The sequence below is a fragment of the Acytostelium subglobosum genome (genome assembly GCF_000787575.1).
Source record: "Acytostelium subglobosum LB1 DNA, scaffold: scaffold4, whole genome shotgun sequence".
Lineage (NCBI taxonomy): Eukaryota > Evosea > Eumycetozoa > Acytosteliales > Acytosteliaceae > Acytostelium > Acytostelium subglobosum.
Genome location: NW_012236528.1, coordinates 1,258,232 through 1,280,103, shown reverse-complemented (window position 1 = coordinate 1,280,103; position 21,872 = coordinate 1,258,232). Strand labels below are relative to the sequence as shown.

The 21,872-nt window shown below is 42.5% G+C and overlaps 9 protein-coding genes across 9 annotated transcripts; 5 read left to right on the top strand and 4 right to left on the bottom strand.

Annotated features, from left to right (window-relative positions):
* Positions 1-2: 2 nt before the first annotated feature.
* SAMD00019534_026760 (hypothetical protein) lies at positions 3-1,127 on the bottom strand (the record flags this gene model as incomplete). The annotated part of the gene is made up of 3 exons (XM_012901974.1): positions 3-225; positions 420-755; positions 823-1,127. The coding sequence occupies 3 exons, from the start codon at positions 1,125-1,127 to the stop codon at positions 3-5; spliced, it is 864 nt and encodes a 287-aa protein (XP_012757428.1).
* Positions 1,128-1,979: 852 nt separating this feature from the next.
* SAMD00019534_026750 (hypothetical protein) lies at positions 1,980-3,400 on the top strand (the record flags this gene model as incomplete). Its single annotated transcript, XM_012901973.1, has 4 exons — positions 1,980-2,146; positions 2,201-2,361; positions 2,424-2,739; positions 2,788-3,400. Coding segments are annotated over 4 exons (1,257 nt in total), but the record flags the coding sequence as incomplete, so codon positions are not given.
* A 69-nt stretch (positions 3,401-3,469) lies between these two features.
* On the bottom strand, positions 3,470-5,550 carry SAMD00019534_026740 (hypothetical protein; the record flags this gene model as incomplete). Its single annotated transcript, XM_012901972.1, has 4 exons — positions 3,470-4,411; positions 4,495-4,620; positions 4,717-5,071; positions 5,234-5,550. The coding sequence occupies 4 exons, from the start codon at positions 5,548-5,550 to the stop codon at positions 3,470-3,472; spliced, it is 1,740 nt and encodes a 579-aa protein (XP_012757426.1).
* Positions 5,551-6,607: 1,057 nt separating this feature from the next.
* SAMD00019534_026730 (hypothetical protein) lies at positions 6,608-7,240 on the top strand (the record flags this gene model as incomplete). Its single annotated transcript, XM_012901971.1, has 1 exon — positions 6,608-7,240. The coding sequence occupies one exon, from the start codon at positions 6,608-6,610 to the stop codon at positions 7,238-7,240; it is 633 nt and encodes a 210-aa protein (XP_012757425.1).
* Positions 7,241-8,890: 1,650 nt separating this feature from the next.
* SAMD00019534_026720 (hypothetical protein) lies at positions 8,891-9,772 on the bottom strand (the record flags this gene model as incomplete). Its single annotated transcript, XM_012901970.1, has 1 exon — positions 8,891-9,772. A coding segment is annotated over one exon (882 nt), but the record flags the coding sequence as incomplete, so codon positions are not given.
* A 706-nt stretch (positions 9,773-10,478) lies between these two features.
* SAMD00019534_026710 (hypothetical protein) lies at positions 10,479-14,201 on the top strand (the record flags this gene model as incomplete). The annotated part of the gene is made up of 3 exons (XM_012901969.1): positions 10,479-12,088; positions 12,151-14,033; positions 14,119-14,201. 3 exons carry the CDS (start codon positions 10,479-10,481, stop codon positions 14,199-14,201), a joined length of 3,576 nt encoding a protein of 1,191 aa, XP_012757423.1.
* A 568-nt stretch (positions 14,202-14,769) lies between these two features.
* SAMD00019534_026700 (hypothetical protein) lies at positions 14,770-15,669 on the top strand (the record flags this gene model as incomplete). The annotated part of the gene is made up of 1 exon (XM_012901968.1): positions 14,770-15,669. A coding segment is annotated over one exon (900 nt), but the record flags the coding sequence as incomplete, so codon positions are not given.
* Positions 15,670-15,800: 131 nt separating this feature from the next.
* SAMD00019534_026690 (hypothetical protein) lies at positions 15,801-16,424 on the bottom strand (the record flags this gene model as incomplete). The annotated part of the gene is made up of 2 exons (XM_012901967.1): positions 15,801-16,067; positions 16,128-16,424. 2 exons carry the CDS (start codon positions 16,422-16,424, stop codon positions 15,801-15,803), a joined length of 564 nt encoding a protein of 187 aa, XP_012757421.1.
* A 727-nt stretch (positions 16,425-17,151) lies between these two features.
* Positions 17,152-17,535, top strand: SAMD00019534_026680 (hypothetical protein; the record flags this gene model as incomplete). Its single annotated transcript, XM_012901966.1, has 1 exon — positions 17,152-17,535. A coding segment is annotated over one exon (384 nt), but the record flags the coding sequence as incomplete, so codon positions are not given.
* Between the last annotated feature and the right edge of the window lie 4,337 nt (positions 17,536-21,872).

Sequence of the window (21,872 nt, the reverse complement as noted above, 5' to 3'; positions counted from 1 at the left end):
AATTACAACTTGAATACGTTGGTAAGGATGTTCTCCAATTGAAGTGATGGGAAGTAGACGCCCAACAATGAGACCAGGACGACCAAGATGATTGGTGAGAACTTCTTATCATCAGCTGGCAACATTGGACCAGAGTCTGACTTGTGATAAAGGTATGTCATCGTGCTCATGAATGATGGGTTCAATGTATCCGGTTCATACTCTGTCAAGTACAATATCATGGCCCTGATAGATTTGAACGATTGATTGATTGAGTGAGTGGAATGGTTCCAAAGGGTGTCCAAGTATATGTTTGATTGATTGAGTGAGTGAGTGAGTGGAATCATTCCAAAGGGTGTCCAAGTACATGATTGATTGATTGATTGATGTTAGTGAGTGCGCGGGTAGCATCTTTGGGTATAGACGACAAGGATACATACAGTGTGACACCGGCGAATATCCTGAAACCTTGTGGAGTTGTGGTGGAGAGGGTCTCTGGGATGATCTTCCTCTTGACACCACTCTGGATGAATCCGATCAAAGCTCTGGCAAAGAGGTACAATACAATCTGGTTGTTAACACTGCCACTAGTAGACTTGCTGTCGCCAAATGCATAGTAACCACCTACAAAGCCTGCGATCAATGACTCCACGCCACCCTTCACTCCAATATTCCTAAACACACAACATATCGTCTTGTATATTCCTACAAACAATCCAAGATTGCGACCATGGAAGAACATCTGTTTGATTACAAACTTGACCCTGCTCAACAGTCTGATTGATGTATGATTAGTGAGTGATCATGTGATTGATTGATTGAGTGAGTTGTGGTGAGTCATACCTTGGGTCTCTGAATATAGCAGCATAGATGACGGCTTGGAATATGTAGGGTATTCTGATGCGTACGCCTGTTAGGATGCCATTCCTCAGGCCTCTGAGTGCCGAGATGAGGCAGTCGGTGTGAAAGTGTTGATGTTTGTTTATGTGATGATACAGGTCATTGTTGTTGTTTATCGATGCAGCTGTCAACTCGCTATTTAACTCTGCTGTTGGTGATGATGATTGTGATTGTGATTGTGACTGTGCTGTCGTTTGATGTAATGGTGCATTTAGTAATTGTGATGGTATCGGTTTGTTGGCATCCATCCTCTACAGTGTGTGATTAATGAGTGAGTGAGTGAGTGAGTGATTGAGGGATTCTTTGTATTACTATTGATTGATGCTATTTGATCATTTAGTGTACAGGTGTTATATATTATAGTAGATATTGTTGTTGTTGTTGTTGTGAGTGTAGCCAGTCAGTTAACTTGATTATGATCTGAGATTCGTTTTGAACCACTTTCGTCATAAATGAACACTTTGGTCTTTCATTTTATCAACGTTCAGCATACACACAGAAACAAACTAATCAATAACTTAATCATAACAACGCAATTAGTTCATGAAGTTCAATGATCCATACATTGTTGTTGTCAAAGATATTAAAAGGTAGCTCACTAGATACCGGCATCTTAATCTTAATCAGTCACGCACACCAACGCCCATAATCCTCTGGTACCAGGTCACTCACTCCTACAGGTAGGTATGAAGATTCCCAGGCATGAGAGTATAAATTACACAAATTGGTGATAACGCTGGGATGCTGGGATTGCCGAAGGAATAGGTGTATGCGCCAATTCAAAACTATCTTTGCAATTGCACTCTACCATATTCATTCTAATCAATACCGACGAAATGGGGCCAATCTTACACCCTTTGCTTGTTGATATTTTGATGATTGAAAGATGGCTGCTTTGAAGCCGAATGATACCCCTTTGGGCCTCACCCCAATCAAAGTTTTGCAAGACCCAAAATATCTTTGACTTGTGTGATCCATGTGATTGGATTGATGACCATCTTAACTTTTGTTCACTTCAATCAATCACAACTGCTTAAATCATCAGTTGTTGTTGTAGTAAACATATCCCTTCTCTACTATACTAAATATACATAATAATGTCATTACAACTATCGGAAACTACTCCATTGATACGTGAGGATACATCAATCAATGTTATTCCATCCAGCGATGACACTACCCCGACCCCCTCACCAGACACTCCTCCACCTCGAAAGAGAATGCTCAGTCTCGACACAGCCAGAGGTCTAACAATATTCGGAATGATGTATGTATCACTCACTCACCCAATCAATCATACATTCATTAACATCATCAATAGCCTTGTTGACAATCAAGGTGGACCTGAGGTGATATGGCCATTGAGTGAGACCAATTGGAATGGAATATCCACGGCCGATCTCATCTTCCCCTCCTTCCTCTTTATCTGTGGATTCTCAATCGCACTCGCCTTGAAGAATGCCAAGAAGAATGATCGAGCAAGTATGTCATCCCCCCACCCCCACCCCCTGGAACCATTCCACTAACTCACCCTCAATACTTAGCCTGGATCAATATTATTAGAAGGACAATCTTGTTGTTTGGAATCCAGTTATTCCTCAACTTGATGGCTCATAAGTTTGTATTCTCAACGTTTAGAGTGATGGGTGTACTCCAGAGAATATCAATTTGTTATTTCTTTAGTTGTTGTAGCTTCCTGTTACTTCCAAAGTGGGCTCAAAGATTGGCATTGATTGGAAGTGCCACTATCTACCTCGGACTGATGTATGGCTATCCTGTTCCAGGTTGTGGACGTGGTGACATCACTCCAACATGTAACGCAGCCGCCTATATTGACAATCTAATCCTTCGAAAGAATATGTATGTTAAGATGATTGAGTGATTGGAATGATTCCACCCCACCCCCACTCACATACTCACACAATCATACAGGATGCATCCAACTGATCCAGAGGGCATTGTCTCGACATTCAGTGCATACATCACAACATGGATGGGACTGGAACTGGGAAGAGTGTTCACAACATATTATAAGAAGAGCGACGATGATTATAAGAACATCTTGTTGAGATGGCTTGGTATTGGACTGGTTTGTGGCATTGGCGCAGCAATGTTCTCCGCCACGATCATCCCATTCAACAAGAAGATCTGGAGTTTCAGCTTCGCATTGTTGACTGTGGCCTGTGGCGCATTGTTCATGTCGTGGGCCTACCTGACATTCGACGTGGTGGCCTGGCCGCCCAAGGTCAAGGTGTGGGTGGACCGCGCCGCCCAGCCCTTCCTCTGGATCGGCATGAACCCAATCACCATCTACGTGTTGATGATCTTCATCGAGATCATACTGATGTTCTACATCCGAGCCAACAACCAGACACTCTGGTACGAGAGCTACCTCGTGCTCTACAAGTCCTGGCTGCGCAATGGTTACCTCGCCTCACTCGTCTTTAGCATTGGCTGGTTCCTCTTCTTTGACGCCATCGCCTACACCATGTTCAGATTCAAGATCTTTGTTAAACTCTAAACTCCACCATTCCCCATCCATCGCGCGAGGTACCTGTTTATTCATTCATTCATTTGTTCGTTCATTTGATCATTGTCCAGGTGGATTCTGAAGATGCTGTTGCAGGTCCACGTGGTCGAGTGAAGTAGGAGTGTTCATGTAGAACTGATGGTCGGATGCAGATGTGTTTGGGACATTGATGATGTTGTTGTTGCTGTTGTTTGCCCAGTCCAAGTTCAAGAGATTGGATGTGCCATCGTTGCTGCCGTCTTGGATTGTGCCAACACCGCCACTGGGATTGCCAAAGAAGTGATTGCTGTCAATGTCCACCAAGTCTGGATAAGACATCTGTGCGGGGAAGTCTGACATGTTTGGAAAGTGATTATAAATGTTCTCGAAACTGTTGCCCATTCCCACAATGTTGTTGTTGATGTTGTTGCCAGTGTCAGCCATGTGTAGTTGGTGTTGTTGTAATTGTTGTTGGTGGGGAGTTGGAGGAGTTGTCGTTGACTCTAGTGTCGGTGTAAAGATTGGAGAGTCTTGTGAGATGCTGACCGGTGGTGGTGGATGATTGTTAAACATGATGTTGTTGTTTGGTGTCGTCTGTGTTGTAGTTGTGGTCGTCGTCATTGGATGCATGTTGATGCGATTGCTGTTGGGATCGTGATGTGTCTTGGTCGGAGTATATACATGGGCTGATGATGATGTGTTGTTGCTGCTATTCATATGTGTGTCCATTGGTGTCGTTGGTTGACTGCTGCTGCCATCGACCATGGGCGTCGAGGGTGCCTCGTAAATGCGCCCTGTCGAGTGCGAATCAATGATAGGTGTGTCAGGCGGTGTGCTCTGGTCAATTGAAATGGATGGCTTGTTCATGATCTTCTTTTGTTGTCTACCCGATGGATAGAACAGATCAGTGGGGAGGATATCCGGGCTGATCAGTTTGATATTGACCACGTCGCATATCGGACGACCCTCCGATCCAAAGATGAATGTATGATTGTCAATGGTGCTGAATATCGCAGCGCCATTCTGTAATGCATGGTTATTGATAGATGGATTGAAGTTAGTACATGTGTTGCATTCGTGCGTGCTCCTCGGCCCGTCAGCCTCACCTTGTGTCTATAAAGTTGAGGTATCTCAACAGAGCTGCCAATGAAGTTCCTGTTGAAGAGGTTCATTGTCACCTCGATGTTGGCTGGATGAATGATCTGTGTCCAAGGCAAGCCTATTATCTCGTTCTACAAAGTAGGGAGAGGAGTGATCGTGAGGGTTAGAGTTCGAGGTCAAGGGTTCCAGACGATCAATCAATCAATCAATCACGCGAACACACATACTTGAGTGTAACCTAGGAACTTGCAGAAGTTCTTGGAGGCCTCGATGACGGTGGGCGGGTTCTTGGAGGTATCAAAGACGATGAAGATGTTTTGATAGTAGTCCACGATCTCTTTGATGTTCCTGGGGAATGAGATAGCGTGGTCGCCATCGATGTTGAAGGTCGGGTTGACAGTGCCCGGCGCAGGCATTGCGGGCACAGCGCTGTTGATGTTTAGATAGCTGAGCTTACTCAGCAAAGACTCGTTGACCAGTTCAAGCTTCTTGTTCTTCTCGCGTAGATACAACAGCTCGTCATATATCTTCTTCTGTCCCTCTTTCAGATCGCGCAACTCATTCATAATGAAATCATTGTTGCTATTATTATTGTTATTATTGTTACTATTGTTGTTGTTATGATGGCCATGATGATGATGATGTGCATGTGAATCAATCATATTATGTCTCTGCTGGGAATGAACGAATGAATGAATGAATGAGTGAGTGAGTAAAGGTTCATGCGCGCAGCCAATTAGATACATGAGGCGACGACTACTTACAGGATACTTTATAATGTCACTACCAGTATATGTGAATGGTTGGGTGTTCTTTGATTGAACAAATGGGTTTGTGTTGTTGTTGGCTGTGTTGTTGTTGGCGACGGCTACACCGCCTGAGGAGGTTGTGCCCGTCTGTTTGACCGGTCTATCAAAGTGAGTGTAGTAACACATTTGAGGAGCGCCTCTCTCTACACAACGTGAGCAAGGTGTCTTCTCATCACAAGTGACATTGTCCTTTTGACAAAGGAAGCAAGCGCGTTCCGACGTCTTCCTCTTTGGCACCGTAGTTCTATTCATTCAATAAATGAATATGAATATGAAGTTTGATTGATTGATTGATTGATTGATTGATTGATTGATTATTTATGCTACTCTGTAAATATATACTATATATATGTATGTATCTGTATCTGTATCTGTATCTCTATTATTATATCTGTCATTCATTCATTCGTTTATGAAGCTCAAACAACAAACTTGAATAATTGGTGGGGTGTGAGTGCACTTTGAGTTGACTTCACGCAGATACTTATATCTAGATTTCCCTCAATCCAGACAAATAAATGAATAAAATTTGATGAATAAAATAATATCTACTCAATTTAATATTAGTTTCATCTTTGTATTCTAATAATAATAATATAACTTTATTACTACAACGATGAAGATGTTGAATGAATGTTGATGTAACAAAGGAGGTTCGTTTTCTCTCACTCAATCACTTTTTGGACAGCAAACAGACACGACCCACCTGTCTCCCAACATTGTCAAAAAGGCACACAAAGGCGGGAATGCGAAGGTTTGAAACAAGACCAAATTGACAAGTTGTTGTGGACCACTCATTCACATTGACATTATTTATCTCTTATCTATACATTGTATAATATATATATATATTTGTATACAGCGTACAATATAGTGCGACAGACTCAAAACATTACAATATGAATATATTCAAGTAAGCTAAGATACAGATAAAAGACTATCCACTACTCTATCAAATCAACATCACAGACATATTGACAGATTGATTGAATGAATGAATGAATGAATGAAGGTCAGACAAGAGTCAATGACTTCGAAGAGCATGCACGCACCAATCAGCTGATCATTTCTTATAATGGTTAGTGGCGGGGCTAGCTGATTGCGATGGGGGGTTGCAAACGAGGGTCACGCGTGAGCAGTGAGTGATCACAATCAATGATTGGTGGTAGCATTGTGTGTGCTTGTTTGTGATCACATCGTATCCTATCAATCAATCAATCAATCATTGTACACAACACTCAACATAACATACACTAAATAGATATATATTACACAGAGAGGAGATAACTAACACCAACTCAATAACAATATGTTTAGCAAGAAGAGTCAAACATTTAAACCAAAGAAGAATATACAGGAGGGTTCAAAACAGTATCAGCTGAAGCAGTATGCAGAGGCGACACTGGGCTCTGGCAATCTGCGCGCAGCAGTGTCACTGCCTCCTGGCGAGGACCTCAACGAGTGGCTGGCAGTAAACACGGTGGACTTTTTCAATCAGATCAACATGCTGTACGGCACGATCACAGAGTTCTGCACACCCTCTGAATGCCCGGTCATGTCGGCGGGCAACAAGTACGAGTACCACTGGGCCGACGGCCAGACCGTCAAGAAGGCGATCAAGGTGTCGGCGCCCGAGTACGTCGACTACCTAATGACGTGGGTGCAGTCGCAGCTTGACGATGAGAGCATCTTCCCGTCCAAGATCGGCGTGCCCTTCCCCAAGAACTTCCAGCCCATCGTCAAGACCATCTTCAAGCGTCTGTTCCGTGTCTATGCGCACATCTATCACTCTCACTTCCAAAAGATCGTCAACTTGGGCGAGGAGGCGCATCTCAACACATCACTCAAGCACTTTATATTCTTCATTCAAGAGTTCAACCTAGTGGACAAGAAGGAGTTAGGTCCTCTTGCCGAACTAATTGACACTCTCATCAAGAATTGAAGTGTCCGTCCATCAATCAATCAATCAATCAATCATTCAATCAATCATATATAGATATATATATATATACGCACAATGTAGTAATACCATCATCATCATCAACCAATCAATCATTTATCAATATCCACAAGTGTCAAGGTGGCCTCAAGCTGGACATCTTGACCAATCAATCAATCACTCAATCAATTCAATCGACCAATCAATCTCACTCAATCCCCGACTAGAGTCCAAACATTAACAACAATCAGTCACAACGGCATTAGAAGAAGCAGCGACAGGGACTGATTATCTCAACATGGCTGATTCATCCACATCATTATTCATTCATTCAACCCAATCCACATTAACCACCGTCGGTCTGTCCTTCCATACTTCATGTAGTATTTATTGTAGAATAAATCAATCTCCAGCCTCAAACTAGGCCTTACTTACTTATATCTAGTTTAGTCCGTTTTCGAAATCCCTGGATAATGATTCCCATTTTGGTAGTTGAGGCACTTGTGGTCCACATCATGGTGTTATTACTCAAGAGTGTTGTGTGGTACTCTTGATTGATGTTATAACCAAAGAGGGTTGTGTTTGTGGTGGGTTTGTATAATTGATCGTGAGTAACTACCCCCTAACTAGAGGCGCCATCAGTATCATATTTTGGGAAGACCATCATGTAAGTTAGTTTGAATGTAAATACCTCAGAGATACTATTCTATGTTACCTTGGCTCATATGCACAACAATTATGTAAATAATGGCTTGGCCTTGGTAACAATAATGAATGAGCTTCAATCAAGACTCAACATTTCATACGACAGTACCAAGTATATCATTTGCCTGGCCTGATATTTTCTATTTAATATTTCAACTTAACAAAGTATTTAAATAATTAATAATAATCAATCATTACAAGATAAAAATAATTTGTATATTTTCAAACAACTACAACACCTAAACAACTCTTTGAAGCCTCAAAATGACAAAGTACCTGTTACCAACAGCAACAGTACTCTTGTTTTTTGTGCTCCTATTCTCGAGTTTATCTCCTGGAATACAAGGTAAATTAAATTATATATATTTTGATATTTTTGATTTAATTTAATTATTAACTTTAAATTAATCATCTTTGTAGCATCTGAATGTAACTTGCCATGTCCATTTGTGTTGCCAACCATCTGCCACTTTGCCACCAGAATGCATGAGTCGATGCACTTTCTTCAGATGTCAGGTGTGCTTGGTGTGCTCTGTTGGTATCGATGGCAAGCCTTATTGTCATGGTCCGACCATTGCACCAGTGTCAACGTCGGCGACGACTACTGTCTCCACTCAATCCACTGTTGCCATCACCACTGTGTCCACTGTGTCGGCGAGCAACACTGTCAGTTCAACGACTGTGACCACAAACCTTTCCTCATCCTTTTTCTGTCATTCTTATTGTTTTAATTGTCTGGATTACATGTTGAACAAATGAGGGTCGAGTGTGACAAATATTGTCACATTGCCTGGGCATTTAGCCGGTGACTTGGGTTATTGCCTCGTCGTCCTTGTATACAAACCGCACATAGCCAGAGTCGACAGCCAGACGGAGGACAACGTGTTAAAGGGTAGCATGCGATTGTTTGTTTTTAATTAATTATGTTACTGAAGAGATCTCTCAGTCAAAGCTGGTGGATCTGGCTTTGGTATCCCAGACAGCCAAGTCCTTGCTCATTCTTTCAATCTTCTGTTTGGCCATATCCACGGCATCAGGTCCAACAAAGAGATGAAGGGGAACCTTGTCAATTGGTGTGTTCTGTACAAGGTCAAGGATGACGTCCAGCATCTTGGATGGGTCGCCCTGCTGAGTGCCATTGACCTGAGTGCGGTGATCCTCTTCAAACTTGTGCGCGGCGGCATAGGCATCAATCTTGGTCTTGGTGGACATGAATGATGTTGAGTTGAGGAACTCGGTGCGGAAGTATCCCGGGTTGATAGTGGTCACGCGCACTCCAAATGGCTGCATCTCTGCAGCAAATCCCTCGGTCATGCCGTCAACTGCAAACTTGGTGGCGCAATAAGCAGCGAACGAAGGGTAGTTGCCGACAAAGCCACCGATCGAGGAGATGTTGAGCACAAAGCCACTGGCTTGCTTGCGCAGTACTGGCGCGACATGTCTCATTACGTTGACCATGCCAAAGAAGTTGATGTCAAAGTTCTGGCGCAGCTCGCTGTCGCTCATCTCCTCGACCGTGCCGCCGATGCTGTAGCCGGCATTGTTGATCACGACGTCGATGCGGCCAAACTTTGCAGTTGCTGCGGCCAATGAGTCGGCAACAGACTTCTCGGTGGCCAGGTCGACCTTGAGAGGCAAGAAACTGTCAGAGTTGTTGGCGATTGCAGACTTTAGTTGATCGGTGTCCCTTGATGTTGCGACCACTCTATGTCCCTTCTCCAACAATCTCTGAGTGAACACTTTGCCCAAACCCTTTGAAGCGCCTGTAATATAAAATACTAAAGAGTTATTATTTGTTGTTGACATTATATATTTAAATAAATAGTTAGTTAGTTAATATTATTGATTGATATTTATTATATGTTTGATTGAAAGATTGGAGGGTGTTTTGAGTGATCAGGGACTGATTGATTGATATGAGAAATGTTGATTGAGTGACGTTTGTACACATACATACATAAATAAATAATTATAATTATTTGTAGATTAACATGGATTGAATGTGAGAATGAGTGTGATCTTCACAGTGTTTGAAATATCTTTTGAAGTCATGGTTCCCAAGATCCCCCTTCATTCCATTTTATTAATTTAATCAATCATACATATAATAATGTAATAATATTAATAACTTACAAATAAACACATGGACACAATAATAAAAAGTAATAATAATAATACTAGTTGTATAAATGAAGTATTCCACAATCACTTATTGTGCAAGTTGATCTTTGAACATGTTACTCAGATACATAAGAGATGGTCTTCAGTCTCAATCTCAATCTCAAACTCAATTTCAAGTACAGACATAATAGACTCAGAGATACCAATACCCATTCAAGTCAAGTCAACTATAAAGGGTGGAGAACTCTATGATAGTGGTGATCTACTTATGATGTTGCAATACAATGCAACAGAGATGTTCATTAGGACGTTTGATAGTGTGGCCAAAGGATACCCTATCAATCATACTTTAATCGATCAGGCATTACATCGTGACAATATACTGGTGTTCAGACATCTGTGTAAACATCCCAACATGCCACTTGACTTCAAGTCATTGCCCAGGAGCATATTGACACATGGCAACATCGAGATGCTCCAGACATACCTCACCGCCACAAACAATCGCATGCTCCCCATTGACACGCTGTCCCACCTCCATCTGGCCGTCGACTCTGGAAATGTGGAGTTTGTGCGTCTGTTGCTCCAACACATCCCGTTCAAGGATGACGACGGCAACGACTGCCGCGAAACCATCGATCAACTATTCTTTGGAGTGATCAAGCTGAGACGAGGTGTCAGTGTTGCCATGCTCAAAGTGCTGCACGAGGAGTTCAACTGTCTGTTTACTTTCGACATTATATGGAATGCTTGCTTGTATCGATCGACCAAGTGCAACATGCTATCAAGTGTGCAGTACATCGTGGACAATATGCCAACGACAGTCAATCTTGAATGGGATGGTTTGGCCGAGTGCAGGATACGTTGCGCACTTAACGGCAGCGTCGAAATCTTCAAACTATTGACAGAGTCAGCGATATTCACCGATGAGTCATTGAACCCTTGGAGACGCGATGACTTTGGCGACATTTTAAGTGTGGCCAAAGATGCTGGTCACGAGGCTTTCGTCAAACATTTCCGACCCAATGAGGGGGAGGAGCTGCCCGAGGCCAAGCCGTTCATGTCACAGTTGGCCGTCATACGCAATAATGACTGGGTGAATCTAGAGTCACTCATCAATAGTGACGGCATGAATGTGGAGTTGGATACAAAGACCTGTAGACGAATGTCAGAGTCGATGGCAAGGTTTATCACAAGTGGACGCACGGCAAGGAGGCCAAAGTTCTTTGGCAGCTCTGTCCTCAACATGGTCAAGGCGGTCGGCAAGCCGGGCAGCAACATCACCGCAGAGATAGTCTGTCAGTTCATTGTTAATTGCGATCACAATCGACCCAAGTTTGGCCACCGCGCGATGAGGTGCGCGGCAGGGTATTCTGCCCAAGTGATGCAGTTGCTGAACAAGCATCTTGGTGTTAGATACGATGCAGAATTCATTATACAGTCGATGAGGAATCAGTGCAGAGAGACGATGGCCTTGCTCTTCCAACACATAGTCGATCCTGGGGACTTTGACAATTTGGTGGATATCAAGAATGGAGCACACCATCTGATCCACAAGGGATCGTTGGATGACATCATCCTGATGCTGGACAACTTGGACCTTGTTAGACGAGACCCCAAGATATGTGAGTGGGCTGCGATCAATCCCAACCCGATGGTCTTTGAGCACATTGTCAATATGTTCAAGCTGGAGAAGCTGGACAAGTCGATTGTAAAGGCAGTGTTTGATCGGGCACTAACCCATGATAGTCCTCAAGCAATCAAGATACTTCAGCAACGATTCATCTCGTCTGGCAAGCCAGTGCCCGCCCCCAAACCAATTCTCCAAACACTGCACGAGATGGCCGAGAACAATGCCTATCATTCACTCGAGTTCTACTTCAACTCAGACACGTTCGCCATCAACTCCCTACCACGCGATCAATTGCGAACCTTTCACTCCATACGAGATGTTGCCTATCACATTGGTGCCACTCATGTGATCAAGCTGTGCACTGATCATATCAACTCGATCAATCAACAATCGTAAGTCATCCATATCAATCACAATCATTCATTCACTAACTCCATCAACTCAATCACTCCAGAAGACAACAGGATACCATACTCAAGTCCGACACGAGGTTGGCGACATGTCACCCAGGGATGGAGACAGCATTCCGTTCAGTGATTGGTGATAATAAGCTTGGAAAGAAGATCATGGATCAGATTGGTATTGTGCATAGGTCACTTGGTATTGATCCAGAGTACATTATCAAGGGTGCAAAGCTACTCGACAATCATTGTTTGGAAGATTACCTCAAGTTTGATGCCACGGAATGGTTCCTCAAATCATACACCGACTCGTCATTCGCAAACATCGTCCACAACAACACATCATTGTTGGAGGAAGCCTTTACAAAATGCAACGCCCGAGCCGTCGATGTTCTGCTGGCCAATCCCAACATGACGCTGGATGGACACTCAGCCTCACTCAGCTTCGTCTGGAATGTGTCGGAATGTACTCATCCGGATTGGGAGAGATTGTTGGATCAGTACCTCAAGATCACTTGTCAAGCCGCTTGTCCCGAGCCTGACAAAGATGTCCTTGCCATCATCCGACATCCGTCCTTCCTTCGCAGGCTCATCCAGTCTGGCGCCACACTCACGCAAATCTACGATCAGAACAACAGCGTCGAGCGCATGTCCAAGGGATGGCTCACCAAGCCGTGGGCTGTCGAGATGCTCCAGGAGCTTCTCAAACATGATCTACTGCGCCCTGATTGCCAGGCTGCCCTTCTTCTCAAGGCAATCGAACTCAACCTAATATTGATCGTCAAGCACTTTATCGATACAGGTCTTGTCACTGAGTTGCTGTCTTTGGATGACATTAACTCAATTACTTTGGAATCTCAATCACTGATCGAACATTGTTGCCAGCATGGACAAGTGGCGTGTATGGACCTGATGCTTCCCCTTGTCACATTGCCTGGGGCAATGGGACCGGCGATTGACTTGGGTGATTGCTTCAAATGTGCAACCAAGTATGGACATTTGGAGATTGTTAAGAAGATTCACTCCATGATCAAGTCCAGTGGCGCAACACATGCATTGGACTCAATCGGCTATGCACTATCAAGAGGTCACCTGGATGTGGTCAACTTCATTCTCAATGTCATCCCCAAGGACCAGAACAAACGATGTTCAATCAGCACCATCCACCACAGCATCCTTTCAGTTGACTTGCTCAAACGACTAATGGCACACTCCAACCTTGATTGTGGGTTTGAAATGGTACTCAGCAGCGCGGTACAGGCTGGCGACAAGACTGTCATAGACCTTTTGAATTTCACCTTCATAAACCATGAGGATGCTCTCAACAACGCAGTTGCTATTTTTGACTTGGATACCATCAGAAGGATCATCAAAGGGCCCAAACAAAAAGCAAATCTCTCAAGAAATCATATGTGCACATTGTTGGAACACATGGCAGCTCCAGGCTGCAAGCTGAGCGAGAAAGAGTTTATCGAGCTTGTTCGTCCGCACTTGACAAAGACGACCATCACAAAAATGCTAGATGTGGCATCATCAATATCTTTATCCCTGTTCAAGTTTGTTCAAAACAACTTCACCAAGGACATTGTATTGGGAAGCAACAACTTCAGAGAGTGGATTGACAACAGCGTGGAACGATGCGATATTGAATCGATTGGATATCTTCTCAAACTCGCTGAGATTGCCTTCAAAGAGGAGGAAAAGAAGTTTAGTCTTGGCAACATAATCACTTTGGAGAAATGCAATACAACAATCATTGAATATCTTCTGGACAATGGATACATTGATGTCGGTGACGATGACACTGGGCCTAACAATGCACTTGTACAATTGGTGGACATGGCTTGCATTGATGGTAACTTGGACTTCATCCGCCTGATACATCAGCGCTGTACAACCCCAACACAGCTTCGCAGGTATATCCCCTCATTTGATAGTATGCAACAAGCATCCAGTTTCAACCATCACAAGTTGCTTAGTTATTTATTCGAGAATAGTGATTTATTATCACTTCTCAACAGATCAGACTCGACTCTTGGAATGGTTCAACTGCTCAACACTATTATTTATCATTCTTGCAATGAAGGACACCTCAAGATTATAGATATGTGCCACAGACTATTACAACAACTAAAATAATAAAGAGCAGGGAAGTCATCAGTGTGTATTATTAACCCAATGCTTGGTAAGAGTGTGACATATCCATTGTTCAAGGTGAACAATATCTACCTTTGGAATTAAAAGGTTCATCTTGAATTAATGAAACCAAATCTACTACAGTATTATTAATAGAAAAATATGTTTACACTTGTTATTATAATTTTAAAAAAATGGAGTTATTACCTGTAATAATTAAGAGATATATATTTGAGTTGTTAGATAATTATAATGATCATATGAATATAATATGTTTAGGAAGAACCTGTACATCATTCTATACAATATTAAAGAAAGTTCAACCATCTCTAGATTTTGCCCTACATACAATTAACAAGAATAATGAGAACAGTATTAAGAATAATAATAATAATGATTCTTTATCTATAATATTAAACAATAGTCATCCTCAATATAATCTTCAAGATAATATTACAAAACTAGAGATAAATTTTGAAAATAATTATTTGAACTTTAGATTTAATATATTTCCATCTACTCTAACGTCTTTATCTGTTCAAGGTAATTTTAATCAAGAAATATTTCCAAATGACCTGCCTAGAAGCCTGCGATACTTGTCATTTGGAGATACTTACAATAAAATAATTAAAGAACGAATACTTCCTGATGGCCTTACATCACTCTCTTTTGGAAGACAGTATAATCAATATTTTCCAAATGGAGTGCTTCCAAACTCATTGACCAGTTTGATATTAGGTCATCATTATATGGAGTACTTTCAACTTGGATGTTTACCCAATTCGCTCACTCATCTCCAGATTCATGGTAGTTTCCAAGCTGGTTTCATAGAGGGTGTCCTTCCTCAATCACTTAGGACTTTGTTGTTGCCTCACTTGTACAAAAAACAGATATTGCCTGGTGTACTCCCGAAATCAATCACCAATCTCAAGTTTGGCGGGAACATGTCCTCTCTATTTTGGCAATGCATACCAATTGCACCAGGCACTCTTCCTCAATCACTTACCAAACTCTCTATGACCTATGGATGTGAATTGGAACCAAAGTCGTTGCCGTCGACCTTAAAACACCTGACCATCACACTCAGATCGTCATTCGTACATGATTTGGGACCATGGTTAAAGAAGAACTGCTTAAACATTGGTCCAGCACTCATCTCCAGGCTATGGACTCTGACCATCAATCACAAGAAACTCAATGTAATTGTAGGCGCCGAAACAAAACTTCTCATGAATGAAGCCAAATCATTTCTAGCTGAATACCCAGACTATGCGGATACATACCATCTACGACAACTGGTCGTTGGTCATGGTATTAAAAATGTCAGTCTACGTCCACTGGACCAGAAAGTTGCCATCTTCAGATTGGTCCACAGTCACCATTATGGATACTATGAAGACGGACCAAATGATGTTACCATTGGCTTCTTGGCAATTGATTAATTGATTGATTGATTGACTACTTTAATCATAAATATGATCGTTCATATATTGCTGCTCCAAGTCGTTTGATTGTTCAATAAACAGTGTTGGAAACCATGAACGATTGAATGACCGTGCTCACAACGTCAACGCCTGCGCTTGGTACCAGAAGACGACCCCTGCTTGCCAGTTGGCGCGGCATATTCAATCTCCTCAGTGAGTCGCTGTGTCAAATACTCTGTCTGGTATCTTGTCCTCTCTGAGTCGAATGATGGTAAAGGTGGCAAACCAACCGATCTTCTCATCTCGTCCAGCGAATCCTTCAAAGGACTGAACTGTGTATCATGTAAATTATTAATACCCTTCTGTATCCTAGTCTTTTCAGCATTTCTTTCTTTGATCAACCTATCAATCTAATTAATGGATGTATATGTTAGCAACATTGTCAGGTCATGTCTTTTGACCAGACTTACATGTTTGATATCAGATTGAATGTCATTGATGATTGCCTCGTGATACTTGTGCTCTTGTACCAATGCATTGCGCTCCTTGAGCAACTCGTCCAAGAGTAGGTCTTGAGTCTTCAACGTATCGTTCTCATGATAGATCGACGACTTGACCTTGGCAATATCCCTCTCCTTTGATCTTATCCTCTCGAGAAAGTTTAACTTTTCAGTCTGCTCATCTGTCATATAATTGTTGTTGTTGCCATTATTGTTGACATCATCATCTATTAATGTGTTGTTCATCGCATTGCTCACTTCACTCATGTCATTGTACTTGTATTATAACAAGATGTTGTTATTAAAATGAACAAACATCTCCAAAGTTCAAACAAATGAAAAAAAACAAGACTTTGTGTGTTTGAAACGAAAGAAGCGAGACTTCCCAAGAGTGATGATGAATATTCGAATGAATGAATGATACTATGATCGTCGTCAACCATTGTACATACATATAATAATATAAGCAGCATCAGAAGCAGTTCAGCAGATATTGATAAGATAGATAACACCCGGTTGTAATCATCAATCAATCAATCAATCGATAATAGGTAGGTTTGAATTCACTATACTCAGACAATCAGTCAGTTCATGATGGTCATCAACTTCTGGAGCATGCATGCATTTCATTGTGAACAGTGATTGATCACTTCAGTTAATCAATCGATTGATCATTAGCAAGCATAGATCAGACGATGTCATATAGAGTTATGACAATTCCCAACATCACGATCATCATGGAGAACAAGACCAACTCAGATGTTGGACCATTATAGTTGTCAATGAATGAATGAATCAATGAATGATGAATGATGAATGATGATTGAATGAACGAATGAATCAATGAATGATAATCACGATGGATTGATGATGATAATAATCGTTCAATCAAACTAACATCATGCATTGATCAATCAACGGTCTAGACAGCGACATACACCACAAAAGCAGCAGCTTCAACAACAGCGGCAATATAAATATATATATATAATATAAGATGATATCTAAAGTAATGGACTTGCTTGGCCGAGGACAGAAGGTCCTCAGAGGTACAGTTATCTCAAAGACACACACCAAGACAGCTATGGTTGAGGTGGTCAAGGTGTTCTTTGATCGTCAAAAGTACGCCGCAGTGGCCAAGCAGAAGACCAAGTATATGATCCACGACCCAGAGGACCAGGCACTCGTCGGCGACTTTGTCAACTTCACACCCTGCCGTCCACTGTCAAAGAGAAAGTGCCACGTGCTCACACGCATTGCCAAGCGTCCACAGACCACCGAGTTCATCCTCAAGAATCCACAGTACACCGTCACTGCCAAGGAGATCCTGGAGCAGAAAGAGAAGGACAAGATCAAGTACACTATGATGGCTGACCTGCAGTAACAGAGATAATCAACAACAACAAACTACTACTACCAAACTTCACTCGAATGATCGATCGAACGAACGAACGAAACAACACAATCAATGCGCCAACCAACAATGAATAATCATACAGATAATGTTTGAATGACACTTTGGCCGTTCCTAGGCCTGGGAAAGAACGTTTATCCATCGCTATCAATGGCGAGTTTGGATAATAAGTATCTGATTGATTGACTGAATGGTTGGGCACCAAGAGATAACTGGATAACAACTGACTGGCACCAACTCGTACAAGTACACGTCATCTGAGCCGCCCGATCATGGTCTTCACACGAATGTAGTGAGTTACTCTTTGGCTGGCTGACCGACTGAATGACTGTGTAGTCAAGCTCGGAAGAATTGATGGCTATTTTCGTCAAAGCTTGAGCAAAAGGATGGTTCGGTTGGGGATAAACCCATGATCCATTGACTGATGCGCATTACTCTAACTTACAAACACATACATCTGCAATGATCTGATGGTAATGGGTCAAAGCACATGCCCACATCCGGATGTGGAGATGTGAGGTCATGGTCATGGTCTTGGTTATGGTCGTCGTGTGGGTGTCTGTCTTCAGCACTTTGACAACTCGACTCATTGGCAAATCAACAACATGAATTCGAATGTTTGTTGATGGATTGATTTGATGGATGGATGTCACATTTATTCCATCGGTGTTTTAGGTGGGTCTCGGTCCAAATCTAATGAGTTATATTTCTTTTCATCCATCAACAACGATACAGATGGATCATTCATTTGCCTCATCCGAAATGGATATTTTGAAACGAATGAATGAAATTGTAAATGTGATCATGTCATATTGGGCAGCATCAGCTGTTTCAGAAGACTCGAGAACAGTCAGTCAGTTGGAGGATGTACAAGTAAGTAAGTTACTAAGAGGCACTACAATGCTTGTAAATACAACAACCACCGAATAAACAAAAATAAAATCAAAAAAGAGTACGTTGTGATCTGGGCCAGATTCGTCGCCGTGTCCACAGATAATAAAGATGATCATGGCCCACACCACTACCAAACACCCCTCTCACACACAAACACACGAAGCATTACATGAAAGATAAGTAAGTCCCACCAGGTCTCAAATGTGGCATTATGTACAAATAAGGCCTGATGGCTAACCAACAGGTTGCAACCCGTCTGAACAAATGGTCAAAATCGGTGTTTTGGGTGTTGGGAGAAGGCCCTCTTCCAGCCTTCTGATACCCTTACATGCCTTCCCAAATTTGACAGCACCCAACCATCGCACAGACAGCCTGCAAAGATTCTATTATTGCAAGCTCTTCGCGTTGTGTGTGTGTTAGAGTATGTGAGTGTTCGCTGGATAGAGCTCTACATCTTTCCCAGTTCTGTCTCGATCTAACCTTTTTAAAACGAAGCGTGGGGCGCGGTTGAACCGGAATGGGCCTGGTGCCTGATCAAAGGCCTGTCACGGTTGGTCTATCATTCGAACATGGATAGAGAGAGAGACCTGGAGATTCCAGGTCTTGAAATATCTTTTAGAGAGGGGGTGCTGATTGTTGCATCAGCAAGTCGGCTAATTGGCCATCGCCACACCCTACTATGTGTGAGTGAGTTGCGTGAGTGGTAGTGGTAGTGTGTTCAATGCATACTTGGTTGATGGATGGACGGATGCAGGTGCTGTTTTGTTTGATGTCCATCCATTGCGGCCAGACACTCTCAATGCCCAAGGTGAGTGTGTTGTATGTGTGTTGTTGTGCTTTGAGTAAATGAATGAATGTATGAATGAATGAGATGCTGATGTCGAATCAAGACATCACATACACACACGTCCAACACCAACACACACATAAGTCATAACGCCCTCCCTCATCCACCAGTCAGTCAGTCATTCATTAGTCAGTCATTTAGTCAGTCGGTCAAGCAGGCAGTCAGCCAGTCATTGATAACCTCCCAATCCCATCCTATCAATCACTCACTCACACACACACACACACTCTCTAATTACTTACCAAGTTAGATGTCACTGTAAGGCCACCAGAAGGGTACACTCGATCAATCATCAATCATCAGAACAAACAACAACAATAGACAGACGACGACTCGTTCCTTCAGGAAGCAAATGAAAATTCGTCCTTCCATACGACGTATTATAATATCATATTGTCATAAGTCAGTCGGTCGGTCAGTCAGCAGATAGTTAGATAGATACTTAATTACCATCCATCCATTCCAGTCACATCCAATCAAACATAATATTATCAATCAACAAAGTTATATATAATTATATAACGTTATATATTTATACATACAAACATATATTAATATACATCATAATAAGCATTAGTCCAAACGAGTCCAAACAAACAAGAGTACGACAACAATAGTAAAAGCAACAACAACAGGGCAGGGATTATAAAGGTCGAAACTGGCAACTTCGAATACGAACTCGTCTGCACGACTTTGACATAACCTCACAAACGCGTGTGACGTTTGACAACAAACAAACAGAAGGACGCGCAGGGATTCGTCAAACGACACTCTCGCGTGTGCACGACCCAACGCAAACACAAACACAAACACAAACACAATCACAATCACAAACACTAATGTACGTAACCTGAACATCCATGACATTACCAATCACAACAGTGTAACTGGATGATGATGTCACATAATCAATTATTCGTTGAATTAATGATAATAATATTTTTAATGTGTGTCCACAACACGATATTGTTATGCACTTGTACATTTGGAAATTGACTATCAACACCTTAAATGGTCATGGAATTGAATGGCGTGGCGGGCAACTCTCCACCCCATCCCATCCAACCCAACATACATCATCAATGTAACGAACGATATTAGAGGACCATTGCCAAAGAAGGTACCTCTGCCTCATCACAGCCACCGCCACCAAACCTTGAATGACACCAAAGTTGCATTACATTACATTTACATTTACACAACATGATTTGCCTCCATCAATCTCATCAATCCATCCATCCATTAATCAATCAATCCATTCATCCTTGCTCACCACGACCCTGCCGACCAACCAACACCAAAGTCTTTGACACCACTTTGCGTGGGTACTTGGTAGCCCCACAGCGGGGCCAAGGCTCAGCCCACTCACCACCATTGCGGGAGCTTTATTATAGTTGATATTTGCATCTCGCGCACACATCTCCCTGTGGCCGAGTCATCAGGTCATCGGCTGGATACGCAATTTCCATCATCCATCGCACTCAACACTCCAAATCACACCTTGTCTGGGAGTCCAGCTCTAACTTCTCAGCGGCGCGCCACACAGAGATATGTATGTTATTGTTGTTATTACCATTGGCTGGCGATGTTGTTGTTGTTGTTGAGCAATAATGTATGGATGATTGACTGTGGCGTGGCGCACATACACAAACAAAATAATACAACAAGCGTGCACTCTCACAATGACACCTTGCCACATATCGATGTAGCACATGTTCGATCAGGTGATGATGGACATTGAAGCTGTCTCGAAGCTCCCTCGATTCATTCATTCATACATTCACTCACTCAACTCAAAGGGTGTGTCCATCGTGTCCAATCGTCGTCGTTGTTTGGTTGTTGACCGCGCGCCCATCCTCCAACCAGACCACCACCGCCCATACATAGACCTGATTATGATCATGGTTTGTTGCTGTGGCCTCCATCATCAAATAATCAATCAAACAATCAATCATTCACACACAGATATAACAAAGACATACACACATACACACATACACACACACAGACACACACCTTAAGGGTTATATTTAATCAATCACGGATCGTCGTCGCATCCCGCCATCACCCACTGTGTTGTTGCCTTCACCTCTTCCACCGCTTCACTGTACAGCCGAGCATATATATGCTGAGTGCGCTCTGGAGAGTCTCTCGCAGTCAGGCAATCACCATCACCATTCCATCCATCCATTCATCCAGCCAATCATCCACCACCCTTCATTGAGCATCAGATTCGACTGATTATGTCCAAGGTCCTGGGCCACCAATCATTTTATTTTACCAAACAACCAACTACCCTCCAACAAACAACAACAACAGCAATCCCTAATCATTACTCTTTCCTTACCATTTTCCATTCATTCCATTCAATACCTCTCCATCATTGCCTCCCTGCCTACCTAGCTAGCCTCCAGTCGATAATATTTTCGCTCGCCCTTGGATCAAGGACAGGGTCACTCAATCACTCTCAGTCGACTCGACCTGGTACAACCACCTCCAATCTTAATCTTAATCTTAATCATAATCCAGCAATCAATCAATCAATCAATCAATCAATCAA